The sequence below is a fragment of the Centroberyx gerrardi genome, chromosome 8 (assembly GCF_048128805.1).
Source record: "Centroberyx gerrardi isolate f3 chromosome 8, fCenGer3.hap1.cur.20231027, whole genome shotgun sequence".
NCBI lineage: Eukaryota > Metazoa > Chordata > Actinopteri > Beryciformes > Berycidae > Centroberyx > Centroberyx gerrardi.
The window spans coordinates 19,561,473-19,582,283 of NC_136004.1; the positions used below are offsets into that span (position 1 = coordinate 19,561,473).

The 20,811-nt window shown below is 42.7% G+C and overlaps 2 protein-coding genes across 5 annotated transcripts in view; one reads left to right on the forward strand and one right to left on the reverse strand.

Annotated features, from left to right (window-relative positions):
- Positions 1-18: 18 nt before the first annotated feature.
- LOC139926844 (lymphocyte antigen 6S-like) lies at positions 19-2,241 on the reverse strand. Of its 4 annotated transcripts, none has more exons than XM_078285361.1 (5): positions 2,185-2,241; positions 1,190-1,262; positions 853-930; positions 542-649; positions 19-319 (listed from the first exon to the last, which is right to left on the reverse strand). In XM_078285361.1, exons 3-5 carry the CDS (start codon positions 899-901, stop codon positions 165-167), a joined length of 312 nt encoding a protein of 103 aa, XP_078141487.1. In that variant the 5' UTR covers positions 902-930; positions 1,190-1,262; positions 2,185-2,241; the 3' UTR covers positions 19-164. The 4 variants fall into 4 exon arrangements, with proteins under 4 accessions (XP_078141487.1, XP_078141488.1, XP_078141490.1 ...); XM_078285362.1 differs by having other exon boundaries at positions 1,190-1,324; positions 2,185-2,201; XM_078285364.1 differs by lacking the exon at positions 1,190-1,262 and having other exon boundaries at positions 2,185-2,203.
- Positions 2,242-3,344: 1,103 nt separating this feature from the next.
- msh3 (mutS homolog 3 (E. coli)) overlaps positions 3,345-20,811 on the forward strand; it is a 43,244-nt gene continuing 25,777 nt past the window's right edge. The window contains exons 1-15 of the mRNA XM_078285177.1: positions 3,345-3,519; positions 3,639-3,756; positions 4,493-4,782; positions 5,021-5,046; positions 5,128-5,275; positions 5,871-5,987; positions 6,120-6,237; positions 6,360-6,499; positions 7,520-7,686; positions 11,921-12,030; positions 12,527-12,641; positions 13,141-13,225; positions 14,393-14,502; positions 16,703-16,835; positions 18,481-18,668. Of these exons, the coding sequence (XP_078141303.1) occupies positions 3,394-3,519; positions 3,639-3,756; positions 4,493-4,782; positions 5,021-5,046; positions 5,128-5,275; positions 5,871-5,987; positions 6,120-6,237; positions 6,360-6,499; positions 7,520-7,686; positions 11,921-12,030; positions 12,527-12,641; positions 13,141-13,225; positions 14,393-14,502; positions 16,703-16,835; positions 18,481-18,668 (1,991 nt within the window). The 5' untranslated portion in view covers positions 3,345-3,393. The remainder of the gene's footprint in view (positions 3,520-3,638; positions 3,757-4,492; positions 4,783-5,020; positions 5,047-5,127; positions 5,276-5,870; positions 5,988-6,119; positions 6,238-6,359; positions 6,500-7,519; positions 7,687-11,920; positions 12,031-12,526; positions 12,642-13,140; positions 13,226-14,392; positions 14,503-16,702; positions 16,836-18,480; positions 18,669-20,811) is intronic.

Genomic DNA, 20,811 nt, shown 5'->3' on the forward strand with positions numbered 1-20,811 from the left:
CAGAAGACAATGGGAAAAAAATACTTTCATTCATTGCTTTTAAATATTAAAACATCATTGTTTATTCTTACTGAATGGGACAAATTGGCTGAGACAAAAAGTGGATAAAACAAAATGTTCTAAGTTGTCAGAGCAAGTGAGCGATGAAGAGGTGTTTCAGAGCTTCAGAGGAAGAGGGTGATTATGGCTGAGGACACTAGCAGGAGGATGAAACTGGGACCAATATGCACGGCAGTGTTACACAAGTTGCCCTCGCAGCAAGACATGGCACCTGCACACACAATGCTGGTCTGACAGCCCTTAGTGACCATGTCATAACCTGCAAGACATGATGGGAAAACTCTCAAACACCGAGGATTCAAGGAGACGCCAACATGTTGTTTAGTATAGCACTGGATCAACTTGGAACCTGTCTGATGTCAATACATTAAATATAATAGTTAAAGATGCCATCCAAGGCCAATGTACTGCATTGTTGCCGTATCTTTGATATGGTAAACATTAAGTATATAAGTGCTGCTGGTGTGGAGTAACAACTTACCCTCCACTTTGAGGGAGAAACAGCGGTTGAAGAGGACAGAACACGATTTGGTGTCTGTGCAGGAACGAGGTTCAGCGGCTGTACATGTGTAGCATCTTAATCCACAAGCTACACAGAGATACAGAACACTGTCACACACCAGTTGAGGATTTGCCACACCACACCACTGAATGCCAGGTCATCCGACAGCCAGATGGACTCAGCTCTCATGTTACATGGTTATACAAGGAATTTTAAACCACTAAAACATTTCTTTTCTGAGCTGTAATGCTTCACTGTTGGCTCATAGCACATCATAAGCCGGTTCTTACCTGTAGACAGAGTCAGGAACAGAACGGCCAGGGCGCCACACAGCTGCATCGTGCCGGGAAGAGACGGCTAATGAAGCCCTGAGGTTGAGAGAGACGAATCACAGTGAGGATGTGCGCTCTCCAAAAGCCTTCCTCTTTCAGTGCAACTTCTCATTCTGTTTGAAGAACTTTGAATCAATTTGCATTTCCTCACAAAGCCTCCTTCCAAGTGACCTGAATAACGCTGGCCCTAAAATGACCTCATTGTCCCTCAGCCAGCCCATAGACTAACACTTTGTGAAATAAAGGCAAAACATAGATGTTAGATGTGGGAAACATATATGGTAAACCAACTCACAGTTTATTCTTTTCAGTTGCCCTGGTGTTGCACTTCTCCTTTTATCTGTCTGAGATATGTTGACTCTGTTTCTCTGGAAGAATGACACATGAAGGACTTTTACTTTCCCCTTCTGTCATCAGATTCTCCAAATACCTTAAATAAATCAGCCAGTTAATCAGTGAACTGAGGTGGCTTTGTTTTTTGTTTTTTTCACTTCTGTTGGACAAATCGTAGACAGCATGGAATAATAATAACATGTTGAAAAAGATAATTTGGCGGATGGAGGCACTGAAATAGCCTGTGGCAAAACTTTAACACAAAAGGACTTCTTTCTGACTCAGTGTGTCACTTCTCTGTCCTGGGTCAATCTAACCAGACTGAGAAGTTGACAAAGACAGTCTTGTTGTCATCTAACATCACACTGAAGACTAGCCTACATTGTCTCTCTTAAATGGGGCAAGGGAAAAATATTGTGGTCTCAAACCAATCATGCATGTGCAGAAGATTCTGCAGAAGTGCATGTGCAGAAGATTCTGGAATAATTAGGCTCCCGAATTTCCCCAAGGGGATTAATAAAGTGATATCTTATCTTATCTTATCAATGATCCGATTTTGCATGTGTAGATGACTGGGGAAAAAAGTACTTTTTTGTCACAAAAAATACGTATATTGCTCCAAAGCATCTCACAAGAAATGTAATGTATTTCTCTACTGCTAGCCTACTGCTTAAGATAATTATTTGAAAAGAGACTTGTTAATTTATTAAGTTGTCAACTATGTTACAGGTATAGCTGACATTTTTGCTGTTTTTTAGAGGCCTGGCTAGAGTCAAAAACAACTTGGCATTCTTCAAAAAGAAAGTTCATAAATATTACACAAGTAATTGATTAAACTGTGATTAAATGTCAATAATAATGATATTGGAGGAACACTGCTGACCTTCAATAAATCCACGCTTTACTCAGACACTTGGCCTGCTTAACAAACATAACGAAAAAGGAAAAATAAGATACCTGCCAGTTCTCTTTTTTTCTTCTTTTTTTTCGCGATACCTTCACAGTGTTTCTTCCTGAGGAAATGACATCATACAGTGCAGGTCAGACGTTTTTGTGGTTTTGGAACAAACCATTTCTTGCTGAGAGGAGGTTGTTGAAGGAGAAACAATGATTTCTTTACATAGACTACATAAAATGTGTTATTTCACACCAAATGTTTGGTGGATAGGCAATATATACCTGTTTGTTGTGATCATTTTATTTCATTATTTCATGTTCATGAAAGGACAATTATAAAAAAGAATGTATAAATAAGATCATTGTATTGTTTTTTTGACTAATTAGAGTTGTTAATGGTACCCAACTTATTTTTTATAGATAGCAGTTGCTATGACACATAATGATGGTATTTGCTCAGACATGATCATGTATGAAAATAAAAAAAGCATTAATTGTGTTTCAAAACATCAAAACCAAATGACAAACAACACTATATTTGGCACAAAAGTTATCGTGCGTTAAACCACAGACCGTTAAAAATAAATTAAAACACCAAACATGGAAAGTCATTCAGTCGGAGAACGGATAAAACCGGAAATAAATCGTTTCGCCTTCAAACTAAAAGCCTAAACCACAGACCGTTAAAAATAAACCAAAACACCAAACATGGAAAGTCATTCAGTCGGAGAACGGATAAAACCGGAAATAAATCGTTTCGCCTTCAAACTAAAAGCCTAAACCACAGACCGTTAAAAATAAATCAAAACACCAAACATGGAAAGTCTTTCAGTCGGAGAACGGATAAGACCGGAAATAAATCGTTTCGCCTTCAAACTAAAAGCCTAAAATTGTAACGGGTAGATTAGGTTACATTTTAGCGATGTCCGGGAAATTTGCCTTTTCCAAAGGTAGCAGCCATATCCAAATTACCTGGAATATATTCATCACACTTTGAATAACTCAAAAAGCATTGCAACATATTCTCGTCAATAAGGGTTTAATTTGTAACAGGAAATCCTCTCTTTTTTTATTCTGGTTGTCTTGACGCCGGCCACGTCATTTACGCGCCTGTGTGATCTCAGCACATGCGCCGCTATGTTTTGAAAAGCCGGGATTTCATGCTCCCAGGCTTTCACTGGCGTTTCATTTGTATTTCTGCACAGTTTCCATGTATTTATTCATGATGCACCAGGTGTAAGGATTAAGGATCAGACTAAAACTGCGAGCATGCCGAAGTCACTGAAGAAGTCCTGCAGCGCTCAGACCTCCATCAGCAGGTACTTCAGCACTGCCTCTAACACCCAGACCGGGATTAACCAACATCCTGCTGGGCACCAGCTTTCTAGAGGCAAGGTGAGGCGTGCTTGCACATTACATTACACACACACACACACACACACACACACACACACACACACTTGTTCAGAAAGCTACTTTTTGAGACAGTGCTGTTGTCTTCTTTTGTCCTGCAGCAGAAGCTTTCCTCTGATGATGGTTTTGGATTGCCAGGCAAACGAGCCAAGCTGTCCCACCAAGGACAGGAGGGGGAGGACATGGACTGTGAGGTCATATCCTGTCAGAGCACCAAAGGTGTGTACTGTGTGTGATGAAAGGAACTGTTCACCCCAAAATGACATCTGTCTAACCCCATGTCAGTCGAAACTCCACTGAAGCCCCCGTAGTACCATCTCAACCAAACAGGCCATCTTTTTACAGCTCCAAAGAAGGATAAAATGTTCATCACATTTCTCCAAACAGCTTGTGCAGCATAATCCAAGAGTTTTGTAGCCCGCTGTTCCACTGTGGCTCCCAAAGTCCAATATTTACCTCATTATCTCTGCACATGCACCCTACAGGAGCAAGCAGAGTCACATTTTATGCTTTTTTTGGAGGTGTAAAAATGGACCTGTTGACTTCAATAGTTTGGGAGAGAAGGCTGACATGGAACTACAGGGGCTAACTTGCTGTGTGTTTGATCCTATGAACTTCACTGGAGTTTTGACTGACGTTGGGGTGAGAAGATACTGAGTGAATTTTAATTTAGGGGTGAAATATTCCTTTTAGCCTCTGGGCTTGCACTATGGAGTATTGGGTTTGCACCTAATACACTTGATATATAAAGTAGTTGCTTTTGAATGGGGGAAAAAAAGATTTGCGCTGGCCAGTTCTGCTCGCTTCGAGGAACCCAGGCTGCTACATTGCATATTCACGGCAAGGCAATATTTAGCACTTTTAAAGCAATATGCAGTTGGGATATTCCTCTGTGGGTTAGTTTACCTTGCCAATCACAATTCCCAGTGCATCACTGTATTTCTTCTCTCTCCAGAGACCAAGCCATCGCTTCGAGGAGCAGGCGGCCTCTGCTCCTCCACCTTGCAGCGGCTGAAGGGCTTCACCTGCGGGGCTGAGCCCGCTGCCAGAGACAGTGAGACCGAGAGGGAAGTAAAGGAGGCCGGTGTTGCTGGCAGTAAAACCTGTGACCAAGGGAGCAGTGGATGGCTTTCTCATGATGTTAAAGAACAGCACAAGAGACGTAACTGGAAAGAAGAGGAGTGTGATGATGAAGAGGAAGAGGTCAAAGAAAAAGGGGGCTCGCTGCTGGCTGCTACAAAACAGGTACTGACTGTCCTTGCACAAGACACTGAATCCTTACCAGCTCCAGGGGCACTGTAGTGTAGCTGACCCTGACCTCTGACCTCTAAAAAGACAGTTTCCCTATGGGATCAATGACGCGTCACACACACATCACAATGATCATCAGCAACATCAAAGTGTTCCCCCTCTTACGTAACACAGAATGTCAATTTCAGCTGGTTGATGTACTGTGTCTCCTTTTTCTTTGATCCATTTCCAGGGACTCTGCCTGACTCAGTTTGCCAAGCCAGGAGGAGGAGGAGGAGGAGGAGGAGGAGGAGGAGGAGGAGGAGGAGGAGGAGGAAGGGGTGCAGAGCCGAGTCCTCCTCCTGACTCTAGCGCCCCCTGCAGGCGCTCTAAGAGTGTGTACACTCCCCTGGAACAGCAGGTCATCCAGCTCAAACAGCAACATAAAGATGCATTACTGGCCGTGGAGTGTGGATACAAGTACAGGTTCTTTGGAGAGGATGCAGAGGTGGGTGCTGCTGACAAGCGTTTGTGTTAGTCTTGTCAGGGAGTAAATGAAAGGAATGTCATTCCAAAACACTATGTATCCATTTTGGGAACATTTTATTGCATTAAATTCATGTCAACATTTTAAAAGCATGCATGATTTTGAGTTTAGGTGTACGTATATTTTTTTTCAAATGGTGGATATCTCATCTTCTGAAAGCACACATTAATTAAAAAATTCACATTTCATTCTCATTTTTTTTTAATGCTTTCTTAGGGGAGGCTAAGCAAAAGAATTGTAGACGAACACATCTCCATGGATTAATGTTACTACACTTTTTACTACATAGTTTTGATGTTGTTTGGAGTTGAATGAAAGTGAATGGTGTCTAGAGGTATAATAATAATAATAATAATAATAAGGGAAATAAGTTACATGAAAATTGTTTCTATGATAAGAGCGTGTGAAAATCCACAGGAAGGGAGAGAAGGCACACTGGAAAATGGGCTTAACATTCACTGTGGGCTAAATTGTCCTTTAAGGCAGCATAGGTTGCATCAGAACATCAGCAGCAGTCCCATTTGCCTATCTGTGTGTTGTGTGTGTGTGTGAGCAGATAGCTGCGAAGGAGCTGAATATCGTCTGTCATCTGGACCACAACTTCATGACATGCAGCATCCCCACGCACCGGCTGTTTGTTCACGTCAGACGGCTGGTGTCCCATGGACACAAGGTATAACATTTATCTTGCACATTGTTCATATTTAATATACTATTCAGAATCACAAGTGCTGCTGTTGTGTAGCTTCTTGTCGACTTGGTATAGTTTCTTACCTCTAAATTGTTGTCCTTGTTTCATTTCTAGGTTGGTGTGGTTAAGCAGACAGAGACATCTGCAATCAAGGCCTCAGGGGCCAATAAGAACGCTCTGTTCACTCGCCAGCTCAGCGCTCTCTACACCAAGTCGACTCTAGTTGGAGAGGGTATCCTTAGTGTGTGTGTGTGTGTGTGTGTGTGTGTGTGTGTGTGTCTCCAGACAGCAGTGCACACTTTTGTATCTTTGTATCTCTAAAGCCTCAATTAGTGTCCTTAACAGCTTGTTGAGATGTGAACCCGGTGTGCAGTTTGGGGCAGGTGGAGGAGGGGGGCTGTGATGACGTGGTGGCGGACGCTCCTGACAGCTACCTGCTGTGTGTCAGTGAGAACTGGGACAAACTGGGGAAGCAGCTCACCATGGGGCTGGTGGTGAGTAGGATCAACTTTGATGTATAACAACTATGGATGCATTTCAGAAAACTTGTCATCCAAACAGATCCATAGACTTTTGGGGTTTTGGGGTATTGTTAATAAGAGTTTTCAGTTTTATACAGAAGGTAGAGAAATGTTTGCAATATACATGAGGTGCAGTGTTGAACATACTGTTGTGTATTCTGTTGCAGTACGAAATTGTGGTCAAGCCCCAGGTCAAAAGCAATGTGCTGCTTGGACCACTGATTAATGTTCAGGGTCCATGATATCTAGTGTATATCATACAACAAGTTCTGCACACTCCCACAGCACATTCATGGCAATGATGTATGACTTAATTAGCAGTTCATCAACTGCCATAGTCTCTTCTATGGAGAATAAAATAATGTTAGGCTGCTTGGCTTGCTAGTTAACATCAGTTGCCTCTTGTTTTGCTATATATTGTGATCATTATTATTAATCACGATTATTTGTCTTGGTGTCAGGAAACAGAATTATGTTATTGCGCTTCTGCATCGTAACATACTGTATATTCTCACCTTTCCACTTGTTTGAGTGCAGTATTTCTCAAAGTATCAGCAGCTATAAAGCCTTGTTTACACTCTTAGTGTCTTACTCTTATTGTCGTCCTTATTTACAAAATTCCAATTATAAATAATTACTACTTTATTGCTTTAGAGCGTAGCTACAATTCTAAAACCAACTTTGCACAGAATCTGTAATTGTTTGTCATCAGCAGGTTTGAACCCAAAGTGTCTCCCATTGACAGACGATGATCCGTTTTTAGGAAAAATACACTGTTGAGTGTTTATTTTCCATTATGTAATGCAAATGTGTTTTTTCATAGTAAAACGATAATAAATCCTTGAAAAGGAAACCAAAATGCCCTTAAAAATCAGATCAAGGCAGCAAAAAATGCCCCCTGAAGAAAAAGTAAATTTCTTACCCTGGTATGTGCATGTTTGCTTTTTCATCTATTTGTCTGCATGCATTTTATGCACGTGTTTGTGTGTGCAGGCAGTTCAGCCCAGCACAGGAGACGTGCTATTTGACTGTTTCCCCGATGGTCAGTCTCGCTCTGAGCTGGAGGGGCGTATCCTAAAGGTCAACCCAGTGGAGATCCTGGTGCCCTCTGACCTCTCCGATCACACACACAGACTTCTGCAGAGCATCACCAACACCAGGTAATCTGCTGTCAGGGTGGAAGAGTGACACAAGGTGCGGTGGCGCTTCTGCTGTCAATGAATGACACTAACACTAGGGGGCAGGTTGCACCCATTTATTACAGTATGTTCTCAGTGAAGTTGGGAACCAGGCTGCTTTTTAGAAAGTGTGTTTGCAAGTGTGTGTCTGTTTTTTGTGTTTAGTCCATCTCATTCTGAGGGATTGTGTTTCGATTTCCCCAGACAGGCAGACAGGTGTTTTGTCTGGATGCAGACTGGCTGAGGAAATCGATGCAGGCTCATGGAGAGGTTAGGCGATAATGGCCCTCAACAGCCTGGTTTCCCCTACAGGGCTAAACAGGCCCAGCCAGGGCCATTGGTGATGATAGAGGGGTGATAGATGATGTGTAGGGTTAAATTCATGAGTAATACTTGTGATACATGTTATAAAGGCGTTGAGTTGGCCAGGAGCCCTGTTATTGAAAAGGTTTCTGCATGCAGGCTCCTGTATGCACCCAGAGAGTAAAATGAGTCAAACCGCAAATCCTTTGTCCACCGGCTGACTAATGACAAGGGGAGTGACAATGGTGTTGAGTTGACCTGAGGTTATGATCTATTCCAGAAACCTGTTGCCTCCCATCGCGCCGCCATTCGCCGTCTCTGTGCTGACAGTCTGCACCCAGCATGTTCACACCAGTAGGGATGGGTTCCTCTGCCTGTGATTGCATTATGCTGTGAAAATGAAACGAGGGAGTGGGTGGGAGCAGAGTGGATTGGATTAGAAGGGGATGGTTGGATGAATGGAGGGATGCCTGCCACCTTCTGCCTCATTTGTCACCAGTAGTCGATTTGAGGGGGGATGCGAGGGGATGCCATCCCCCTTGAAATAACAATTGTCAAAAACCATCCCCTGTAAAACTGCCATCCCCCCCTTTCATCCCTCTTTATGGCACTAAGATACCATTCAATCAAGAAATGTGTAAGCCACTTATTATTGATATTTAATCATTTTAGAGAATATAGCGCATCTGGAGTTTTCAGCAAATCCGAGAGAATACCCGGTGGGCCGGGAACTCTTTTTTGACTAGCCCTGAATCTTTTCACAGCGGAAAAAAGAAGAACTGTGAAGAACTGTGTTCCAACAGTGAATTTGACGATGGAACGCGCGTTCCGGTTCTAACAGAGCGCTTAAACAACTGCTTCATTCCATTTTAACACCAACATTTGCCAGCTGGGTGGTGTTTGGACCTTCGGGCCAATCACAGTGCTTAAAAACGGAAAACTCCACCCAACCGGGAAGTCGGGCCATATTAAACAAACGCACAAGCACAGACCGTTTAATCTGAGCCACAGAGCTGACAGGTTGTGTTAAAATGTAGAGAAAGAAGAATCTAGACATTCTGTCTTATTTTCAAACCAATGTGAGTGATAAAGCAACATGTTCAGGTGAATTTAACTTGTAAACTGACAGAAATATTGTCATTTTCACATGATCCATCTTTGTAACTGAAATTAGCCTACTGTAACTATTGCTACCTAGCATGGCAAGGAGAGTGAAGGAATATGTAGCTATCTATTTTATCTTATCTAAACTTTAAATTTATAGTTATCAAACCTCCACGAGCTGCTGCTCACCTTGTGATCCTCTGCATCTGACCCGTCCTAACTGCTCAGGAGCAGTGGGCAGCCACAGTGCAGCGCCCGGGTACCAACTCCAATTCTGAGGCCAGTGCCTTGGTTAAGGGCATTGGCAGTAATATCTGATACCTAACATCCCTAACATGCATGTCTTTTGAGTATAGAATTACCTTTGTGCTGTTACAATATAAACAAAAGGGTAAACAGCTGGTCCCCCACCTTCCACGCTGTCTTCCTCACTATCAAATTGTTTGTCCCCATAAGACCCCACCACCCCCCCTGAAATTTGTGTACAAATCGACTACTGTTTGTCACCTTGGCTTTGACTCCTTACTCCGTGATAGTGAACATTTCTCATTATTCACCTTCTTTATTTCACAGGGTATTTTCTTCCCTTTCTTTTTCACCTTTTGTCAGTTTAATTTCTACCCTGGAAAATTTGATTCATTCGTATTCACCCCCACCCTGCCTCTCTCTTTCTCTTTCTCTCCTCCCTTTTTTCAGCCATCGGTGTTTAGTCATTATGGTGGAGATGGGCCTTTAAAGGCCAGTCCAATTATTCTGTTTGAACAGCGCTGCTCTCTAGCGTTGTGCCCATCTGAGACCAGACTCTTCTCAATTTGGAGCCTGTATCATACAAATACAGGGCAGGTGTGTCTGTCCAGCCCAGACAGAATATTTATGACTTTTATATTCACACACAACACCTAGCTGTGCTATTGTAAATCACTAATACCAATCTCCAAGGATTTTTTTCTCCATCATCATTGGACTGAAATAAATGACATTTAGAATGCTTAAATGATCCTGAAATAGGTGTTTTGCTGGGTTTCAGCATCACAACTGTTTTTGGCATTATAATACCCCTTCTCTCTGTTGATTTATAGTCTGATTTGAAAAATACTATTGCATCTGCTTATGCACAAGACCCACCCAGGTGAATGTTGAGAGCAGGGGAGTTTTGCAGCCGCGGCGCTGACGTTGGGTTGACAGCCTCTCTGTCTCTGGGGGGGTTGGGGGGGCGAGACGAGACGGGCCCCCTGGCAACGGGGTGTATGTGTGTCTGTGGAGCAGCAGGTAATGAGTCCCTGGGAGGTTGGTAGTAGCTAGGTGCAGTATTAGTTGCTTTACTCATCCACAGCCCGGAGCCATGAGTCAGGACCTGAGCAGTGGAGGGGATTAGAGAGACGTAAAGCTCAGTGGATGACGCTCTCAAGTGTCCGCGCAAATGTTCTCTTTTTCTCGCTTTGTCAAACATTTTAAGTCGATCACTGACGCTTATGAAAGTTAATATTACATCTGGGATACATGGTAAGACAGCAGTCATGTATCAGGCTAGAGACACACACATACACACTCACACTGTCCTATAGACTGCAGACCAACACTTCAGGCTTTAACCTTAAATTTCTATTGATCTGTAAGACTTGAATATTTTGTGTGTGTGTGTAGGCCTGTTGTTTTAAATGGCCGCTGTCAGAGCTTTGTATTCACCCTACAGCATTAGATATTAATCGAGTGCTGTAATCTCTCTCATACATTAACCTCTGACCCCCAGGTCCCAACGTCTCTGACCCTGACCCAACCTTTTGCCACTGCTGGCTTTGATTGATTATCACCATCACATTGCTCAGGGCAAAAAAAAAAAACGCACTCTGGATCTCAAAGAAGTGGTGCTTCACTTCACACGTACAGGAATATCTGCCACATCCTTCCCAGTGTAAAGCACCCACCCACCACAACTGCAGTGACAGGCTGTGTATTTGAGCTTGAATTGTGCCTGAAAATCTGAGCCGAACTAAAACACCTGGAAGATTTTCGTACAAACCTGACCCGATCCTCAGCTGTGTCGCGTCTTGTGAACCCAAACCCGACTGAAACTCCCCAAACCCAGGCTGAAAATATCAGGTCCTGTCGGGGTTGTGCATAAATGTCATACTGCACCCCTCTGTCCCTGGATCAATATCAGCAGTTGTCACTGTTCTTCTATACCTCATAATATGGTTGAATCGACTGGTTCAATGATTAATGTTTGTAGTCGCTCTGCTGGCTCAATATGTGGTCTATTGATCACTTTTATAAGATCTCTGTTCCCAAACCCACCAAAGGCTGGAGTGAAAGATGAAACTCTTTTACATGTAGTATGCGTGTGTGTGTGTGTGTGTGTGTGTGTGTGTGTGTGTGTTTAGGAAACAGAAGAAAGGAAATGCTTCAGCACTCCGTCCAGAGCCACGTGTTTGCCTTGGTTGCCCTGGCAACAACAGAGCGGACAAAAGCAACCGAGTCCTTGAAATCAGCAGCGCCGAACAAGTGAATGGAGCGATAGGGAGATGCAATTGAGCAATAGGGAGATGCAGGGAATCTGTGTGTTTGTGTGTGACAGAGGACTGTGTGTCGATCCATGGCATCCATGGATCGACACACACGGATTAATCTCGAATAAAAGAACTTCCGAAACACCCGGTGCCTCTGGGACAAATGTTTCTCATGGAAACGATGAATGTGTGATGAAGATCGGATCTTGTGTTGAGGATTCACTCCATGTCTCAGTGCTGATAGTCACAAGCACCTCTGTCAATCAGTGCTTTCATGTTATTCCTTCTTCTAACCCTCCCAGTGTGCAGGCTGATGACCGAGTGCGTGTTGAGAAGAGGGACAGCGCTCAGTTTGAGTTTGCTTCTGCGATGAACACAGCCACCGAGTTCTACTGCCACACCCAGGACACAGGTGTGTGTGTGTGTGTGTGTGTGTGTGTGTGTGTGTGTGTGTTGTCATTTTTCATTTACTCAGGTAGTCTCATTTGGATCAAGATCCCTTTTTCAAAAGAGACCTGAAACAACAAAAGAAACATTCATAAAATTGACAAAGAAAATACACAAGACATTTCAGTCGTACGTTCCAGCAGTCAAACAGTCAGCAATATAAATGATTAAATGAAACATTATAAAGACAGAGTGAGCTGTTGTCCAGAAGTTTGGGTTAGTGTTATAAACCCATCATTTAATTGAAAAGTAATTTTTGTCTGGACTGCGTCTGTGTGGAGGAGGATGGGTGGTGGTGTTTATTTATTTATGTATACATATATATATTTTGTGTGTGTGTGGGGGGGGTGATCAATAAAGCCATTTGACTATGACAGAGTGGGGGGGCCTGTGACTCATAGCTGTTTGTTTCTGTGAATGTGTGGTGTGTGTGTGTGTGTGTGTGTGTGTGTGTGTCCCAGGCTCTCGCTCTCTGTCCAGTGTGGCGTCTTTGGAGAGCCCAGTGATCTGCTGCCTGGGACCGCTCATCCAGTACCTCCGAGAATTCAACCTGGAAAGAGTTCTGATGAGTGACAGGTGCACACACACACACACACACACACACACACACACACACACACACACACACACAACCATCATCATCCAGGGTTTCCACTGGAATATTTTAGAATTTAGAGAGGCGTATTCCAGACAGGGAAAATCAGGGATTTTGATAATTTTCCTGAGGAAGTCAGGGAATTTTACAAAAGTGTCACTTTACAGGAACATGCCAGCATGTATTTTACAACTTATTTCACACATTTATTGCTTTAGATGGTGGCTTTCTGCTGTTTTTCTCCACAACAAATATAGGGGATCCCAGACTGTTTAGCCCTTTACAGCTTTTCTGAGGTGAAAACAACATTAACAAACCAGGATGGAAGAACATTTTTCAGTCCTGGAAGTGTTTGACTTAAGTCATGGAAAAGTCATGGAATTTTACATCAGGGCCACAGTGGAAACATCATATCATAGTACATTGACCACTTATCGCTGTTTTGAGCATGCAGTGGTGATGACTGTGTGCCTCCTGTAGCTCCTTCCAGCATCTGTCCTGTGAGTCGGAGGGTATGATCCTCAGCGCCACCACCCTCAGGAACCTGGAGATCCTCACCAACCAGGTAAACCCACATCTCAGCTGGCAGTCACAGCCGCTATTTCCCCTACAGCTTCACCGCGTCAGCGTCTGGACAGGGGCAAGTGATCCAGCATGAGGGTTTACACTGCATCATACTGTATAACCGCTTGGTGTAAACTCGTTACTAAACTGAAATACCCGCGCTTTATTATTTGCCCGCGCGTTATGTTTTTCCGATTAATTGTTCAGCTTTAGTGCAAATTCAGCTTTTATAATCACGTGGGCTTGAGTCAGGTCGAGGGCAGCTGCTGAACCAAAGTGCCTGTCAGTGACCTTTGGTTATACAGGTGTCGTAGTTAAGACTCTGCACCTGAAACTACATCAGCTCTTAGTGGCCTAGACTCTTTCCAGAACCGTCTCTCCTGCTGCACCCTTGATATTTGTTACTTTCACCACTTGTGCTACACCAGTAAAAAAAAAGCTTAGAGTGGACTGATGGAGAGATCTTGTGGCGCTTGTTTCACTTGTGTTTTCCATCTTGGCTAGCTTGCAGCACCTAACTATGTCAACAGCTGGCTAGCTAGAAATGCCATGCAGCTTACCAGATGGACTGACACCCTCCAGTGCCGATACTCTCCTGTTCATGTCATGTCAGCCGTCCAAATGAATGTTGCACAACTTTGGGGAAATCGGTTTACACTCATGGTTGCGCCATAGACTGTAGAATTTAATGGGTGAGCTAAATTGTAATTTCTTTGATCACAAGAAAATGTTCAGTGACTAGTCAACCTCGCGTGGGTGACAGCACAAAAGTTCAGCACGACTCCATTCCGGCGAGCTGGCAGGCCGGCATGTGTGTCAGACAAGCGCACACGCACACACACACACACGCGCGCGCACACACACACATACACACACACACACAGCTTTGCAAGTTCAAGCCCGCTGACAGCCTTCTCACCTGATCACCTGTGGCTTCCCCTCACCTGCTCACTTCTTAAATTAATAACATCAGCGTGGCTTTCACTTCCTATTTTAAATGACCATGAATGACCATAATAGAGCTGGGTGATGTCGTTTGGCATCTTGAAACGCTCTCTGCTCTGTCCTCTACTTGTTGCACCATGTGGACATTATGCACCGGCTGTGTGTGTGTGCTGTGCATCATGTGCAAGCTGAGTTTTTTGTGTGTGTATTCCTTCACTCATAGACAGATGGAGGTGTGAAGGGCAGTCTGCTGTGGGTGTTGGATCACACACGCACTCAGTTTGGGAGGAGACTGATGAGGAAGTGGGTGAGCCAGCCGCTCACACACCCACAGTGAGTACAGCAGCCTTCTTCAAGCTTCTTTTTCTATTCTGGTGACTCAGTTGTCTAAGATTAAGTCAAATATGGGGTGGAAAACAAAAGCGTGCAATCAGTGCAATGTTATAAAAACACCACTTCATGATAGGCAGAAGACACTGTTGTATTAATAAACTCATAATTAACTGACCCTAAATAATTTTTAGGGTCATTTTTTAATCACTGTAGATTGTGTTTGAATTATATGAGAGTGAATTAGTAGTCTGCTTTGTGACTCCCGAAGCAAACAAAAAAATAATCAGCCTCAAAAGCCATGTGATATTAATTAATATTATTGAATTAAATTCTCAAAAGTTCTAACATGGAAGTCAACGGTGTTCGGGAGGATGTCTGGTTTTCCCACCCCAGTCTAATGTGAACACTCACTTATTCTTTATGTCAGACAATTAGCCGTTTCTCTTTACAGTAACACTGCAGGGTAGAGACACACTTGAAAAGCATTTTAGGAAAGATAAATAAAGAACCTGAAATTGACTCATAGCACTTTTGCTATAAACAGCCCCTCAGTTACAATATTGCAGTAACATTCCAGTTCTTTCCTCTGCGTTGCATTATTATCCATATATTGATTGTCTGACTATTTTCTCTCCTCCTGCTGTGCAGGGATTATAATTGTGGATTGGACACTGCTGTCAGATTATAGACATAGCTCCTCTACAGCATTTCAACATCAATAAAACCCAGATTACACCCAAGCACATTAATTCCAAGACACACATCACACGACACACACATGGATGTGCAAGTACACTCTCTCTCACACACACACAGACACAGACACACACACACACACACACACACACACACACACACACACACACCCCATGCATTCATATTTAAGTGTGAGTACGATGTTCATTTTATGAAAGTGCCAAGCCTGTCTTCACCTGCTTTTTTCAGTTCAGTTTTTTTTTCTGGAAATGGATGCTACTCATGAAAAGTCATTTTTACTCTTCATTTCTTTAATACATTTATTTCAGCTAGCCACATTGTCAAACATGATGTGTGAAATGCTGCTCAAGTTGTTGTTATTTAATTTTTATGAATGTTTTTTTTGTTTTTTTTTGTTTTATCCTTATACAAAGCCTGTTGCTGCTATTTGTTGCCCATGTTGCTCTGATTACCTGTGTGGTCACACACTGACAAGGGTTGTCTGTATGTCTTAGTTGAAAGTGGTAATGTTAGCTAGTTAGCTATATACGCTTAGAGGTTAACTTGAAATGATCTCTTATTGGGGTGAAGGTTAGGCAAGGCAATTCAGAGTGCTTTACACAAGGTGTAGGCATGGAAAGGGAGCGGTTATGGTCAGGATGTAGTTTTGTTATGGGTAGAATATCACACACACACCTTGATATTCTAGGAATTTACACCAAGATTGTATTCATGAATTACAAATTACAAAGACGGTACCATTGTCAGACCTGTCAAACCCATTTTAAGCCTGACTCAGACAGGTTCAAACCTCTGACTCTCCATTGATTTACTCGCTCTATACATGTGGCAGCATCTTCAAAGACCGATCTGTCAAAGCTCTTGAAGAGAGTCGACAATCCACATGAGGAACGAACCCCGGACTTCACTTCTCCTTTGTCGCCTTGTCAAATTATTATCCCTTCAGACCTCATGCATGAAAACATCCTCTCCATCACCAAAAAGGCTATGCCAGGAATATTTTGAAGCGATGAGAAAAACCACAAAACTGAACAAATTTAACCTGCTATAGATTACATTGTAATCACTTCATCTGTAGCTGTTTGGCTTTAAGCTGTGCCAGTTCAGGCCACTGGCAAACCGCAGCACATCACCCGATCTGTGGAGAAAGTAATCAGTGGCAACTTGGCGGTTATTCAGGAGCTGCATGGCTCTAGGTTTAAAACTCCTCCCTGGAAAATGGTGCCATTCAATCAAGGCCAGTTCAACTCTCCAAATGACAAGTTTCTCTTCTGCAGTTGGTGTCTCGCTCCATCAGGCAGCAAGCTCCTCACTATTTTGGTATCTAAATTTGATAAATCTGATAGTTTAGGCAAGAGCTGTGGTTTGTGTGAAGGGCTAGATGACTCACAAACTCTTGCTTATGACTGGGATTGAACTTATTTCTTTCCTTCTTTCTTTACCTTACTTCTTACCTTCCCTCCTTCCTTCTGTGAACCCCCAGGTCTATCTCAGACAGGCAGGATGCGGTGCACGAGATCCTGGAGTCGGACTCTGTCACCTTAACTTCCATCAGGGCCCTGCTGTCCCACTTGCCCGACCTGGAGAGAGGCATCTGTAGCATATACCACAAAAAGGTAGTTTCTCTCTGTTTTGTGGCCTGTTGCTTGATTAATGGCAGGAAGCAGTAGCCTCAGTGGCACTTATCTGATTGTCTGACACAATCTCATTCCCCCAAGGACCCATCCTTCAAATATCAGGAGGCTTCATCTCACCTCTGTCTGTGTGTGTGTGTGTGTGTGTGTGCGTGTGTGTGTGTGTGTGTGTGTCAGTTTGCTCGCTCACCAGAAAATGTCTTTGTACCACAGAGAGATGAGAGAGGGATTCTGCGGTCTGCGCTTGATGTCTTGTTGTTTTGTGTTCAACCGTCTAACTCCTTACAGATTGTTTTTCTTTACCGAAAGTTCAGAAAGCACAGAGAGAATCAAATGTCACCCAACACACACACAGAACCACACACGCACACACACACACACACACACACACATACACAGATAGAGGCCTTAATTGTCATTTTGCCCATCTGTAGATAAATGGGACTGTGTGTAATGGTCTGTTTCTCTATGGATCTATTTACATAATGGGAAGGAGGGCATGCTCCTGGTCTCAGGTCCCTGTGTGTTTGGGTTCATCAAAGAGCAACACATGGCCTGCTGACATGGGGGGCGATTAAAACTGCAGCGTGGTCCATGGATTGATGCCATAATCCATTATCAGTGTGACACTCATTAACCCTCAGTGACCTAATCCTGTATAATGATACTGATAATGCCAATATGAGGTCAATATAATCTGCAATATCACCTCTCTTCAGAAGCATTTGCATGCAGAAGGTTGTTTAATCAATAACACAATGGTGTCTTAAATGATCACTGATGTCATCTTCGACAATAAATGATAGCTGCCACAGCATTGATCATCTGGACACATAATAGCTGCCATGTATTCAGTTATAGACAGAAGTATTTTTTATAGATTGTGTATAACCAACTCTTAAGTATAGGGCTGCAATTTACACAACACAAAATACACATTAATGTCAGAATCACTTTATTTGCCAATGACAATAAATGTGCAGGAATTTGTCTATAACGCTCATCATAGTGATGTTGGTACATGAATGAATGACTGAGCAAACTCTGTTGCTAAAATTTGATATTTAATATATGCTGTGTTTTATTTCTTTGTTGTCTTGCACCCCTTGCGAAACTTGCAGGCTGCGCTGTTATGAGTATTGTCTCTCACACTGTAATAGATGGTCCTTCTTTAAGCTTGGCTGTCATATCCAGTGCAGATGAGATTTAGCGATCTAATCTCACTGGTTTGCAGAATCCCTCAGTAACAGAACACACACACACACACACACACACACACACACACACACACACACACAGTCTCTCTCTCTCTCTCTCTCTCTCTCTCTCTCTCTCTCTCTCTCTCTCTCTCTCTCGCTCTCTCTCTCTCTCACTCTCTCTCACACACATACACACTCACATACATCAGGATACACAGAGAGAGTTATTTGCATTTCACTGAAGGATGAAGAAAGTATTTGTTATTCCTGGTTTATAAATAACTAATACATTCTCTATGATGAATTGCAGCTCCCTGTGCAAGTGAGATATGTAGGAATAGTAGCGCTTTATAGTAGCCATCTATTACACAACCATTTACGCTTCATCAAACATTATGTGTGTGTGCGTGTGTGTGTGTGTGTTCCAGTGTTCCACCCAGGAGTTCTACCTCATCAGCAGCAGTCTCTCTCGCCTGGGGTTGGAGCTGCAGGCCCTGCTGCCGGCGATCCAATCACAGCTCAGCTCGTCGCTGCTCCAAACGCTCTTGTTGAATACTCCTGACCTGCTGGCTCCCGCCCACAACTTCCTCAAGGTGCTCAATGAAAAGGCTGCCAAGTGAGTACATTTTGGCAACAGCAAGAACAGTTTTTTTTTTTTGAATAAATAGAAGAACTGGGTAGTTGGTATGAGCAGCGATAGCCACCATGGCTGAACAGACAAAGAAGAGAGCGTCACCTACAGATCTCTGGGAAGTGCTGTGCAAAAACATCATAGCAATGACGTAATGACAAACGTACTTGATTGATTTTGTAGACAAAAACGGTTAACACTGATTTATTGCTGAAATGGATTGCTTACTGCTGTGACTGCGACTGATTTGCTGCTGAGGATGCAATAAACTTTGGACTGTGTGGCATTATTGTTGGTCCTCAGTCGATACAACAGGATATGGTCAATCAAATCAATGTTTTCTCATTTAAATTTCTTTATTGTGAGTCCTCACTGTAGTCTTGTGGATGCAGAACGCTTAAAGGAATGCACCAAGTTTTTGGGGAGATTGGCCTGTTGATCAGCTTACCTGTTGAGAACATGGACTCCAAAATCATCCATGTGTCCCTGGTAGATCATTCACTCCAGCGCTACATGTTAACACTATAGCATTATCTACAGATTATCTATGTATGGTAGGGCTGCACGATTCTGGATAAAATGAGAATCTCGATTTTCTTGCTTAGAATTGAGATCACGATTCTCTCTCACGATTCTTAAGCAAAACCATTTTTATTACACATTTTTACTGCACTCTTTTTGCCTGATACAGACAAAAACAAAACAAAAAATATGATAATGACTGTAATGGGACTGTCACATCAACTTTGCGGGTCAAATGGGCTTCACACAGAGTACACACACAATGTATAGACTAAATTCCAATGAAATTTAAATTGAATTAACGGTATTAAACTGCTCCAATCTCCAGCTGGTTTATCCCGCCATCCATACATTACATTCTACGCACACTGACTGCACACTGCAGCATTAAGTATAGCCTTAATTACGAGTCTTTGGAAATTTACGTGGCTTCCTGAATCTTTTTTTCGGGTTGCGGATCGGTTTCGGGTCGTTGTTTTATGTGTATGAAAATGGGTCGGGCGGATACATGTGTCAGATCGGGTGGTCGCGGGTTGAAAAAAACCTGACCCACGCATCACTATTGTAAACCTTGTGGTATTTAAGTAACGTTAGTGGAATTAGGTAGTTTAATTGATAACCGTATGACAATGCATTGAATTGAGTTCAAAACACGCGGTCGGCCTGTCAAAGATATGCGCTTGTTTTTTAACAGACAAAATAGCTTAATTCAAATGCTTGATGAATCCAACACTTATCATAAAAACAGTCAAGTTACATCTCTCTTCTTCTCTTATTTAGAACACAAGCTTTGAACAAGTGTTTTCCCGTGTGTGTCTACTCTCCGTTCTGTCTCTCTCTGGAGTTGTTTTCCTTCCTGCCGGTTTCTGCCGCTCTGCATGTGTGCATTTCGTCACGTGGTGAAACGCAGTTGTCACTTGTTAGGAGCGCTTGATTTGATACAACGGGTCTCCCTAATAAACATGTGGCAGAATCGTTGTCATTTAGGAATGAGATCGCATAGAGGTATGAATTGAGATCGCGATTTTAATACGATTAATTGTGCAGCCCTAAATTGTACAGAAATAGATTAGTGCCAGTAGAGATTGTGTTTGAATTGCACACATTTGAAATTGTCATGCTCATGTTGAACCATTGAATTAAAACAATGGATTCATTGAATAAATTGTAAGATTTAATTTGTAAGGCATCATTTTAAATTGAATGTGAATACTACGGAATTTACTTTTTATAATTAGAAATTTGTTTGTCCCAATTCAAATTCAGATTGAGTTCCTGAGACACACCTCTGGGCACAAGGGACTTTTGTTCCCTGAGTGTCGACTGGTGGGCAGTTTACACTTTGCCAACCGTGAGCCATGTGGCACTGTGGCTTGTTCATCCTCTCAGCCAATGATCAAGTCTTATGATCAAGTCCCCACTTTAATAAACCTGGCTACATCAGCTATATGGATTTAATGATATTTTGTATTTGAAATGTATTGATCTACTGACTATGTAATTCTACAGTGGATTTCTCCCTGTTTGACTGTTGGACATCAGTGCTTAATAATGAGTCTAGAAAGAAGCCCTTGCTCTTTGATTCCAAAGGACTCATATCAAGCCC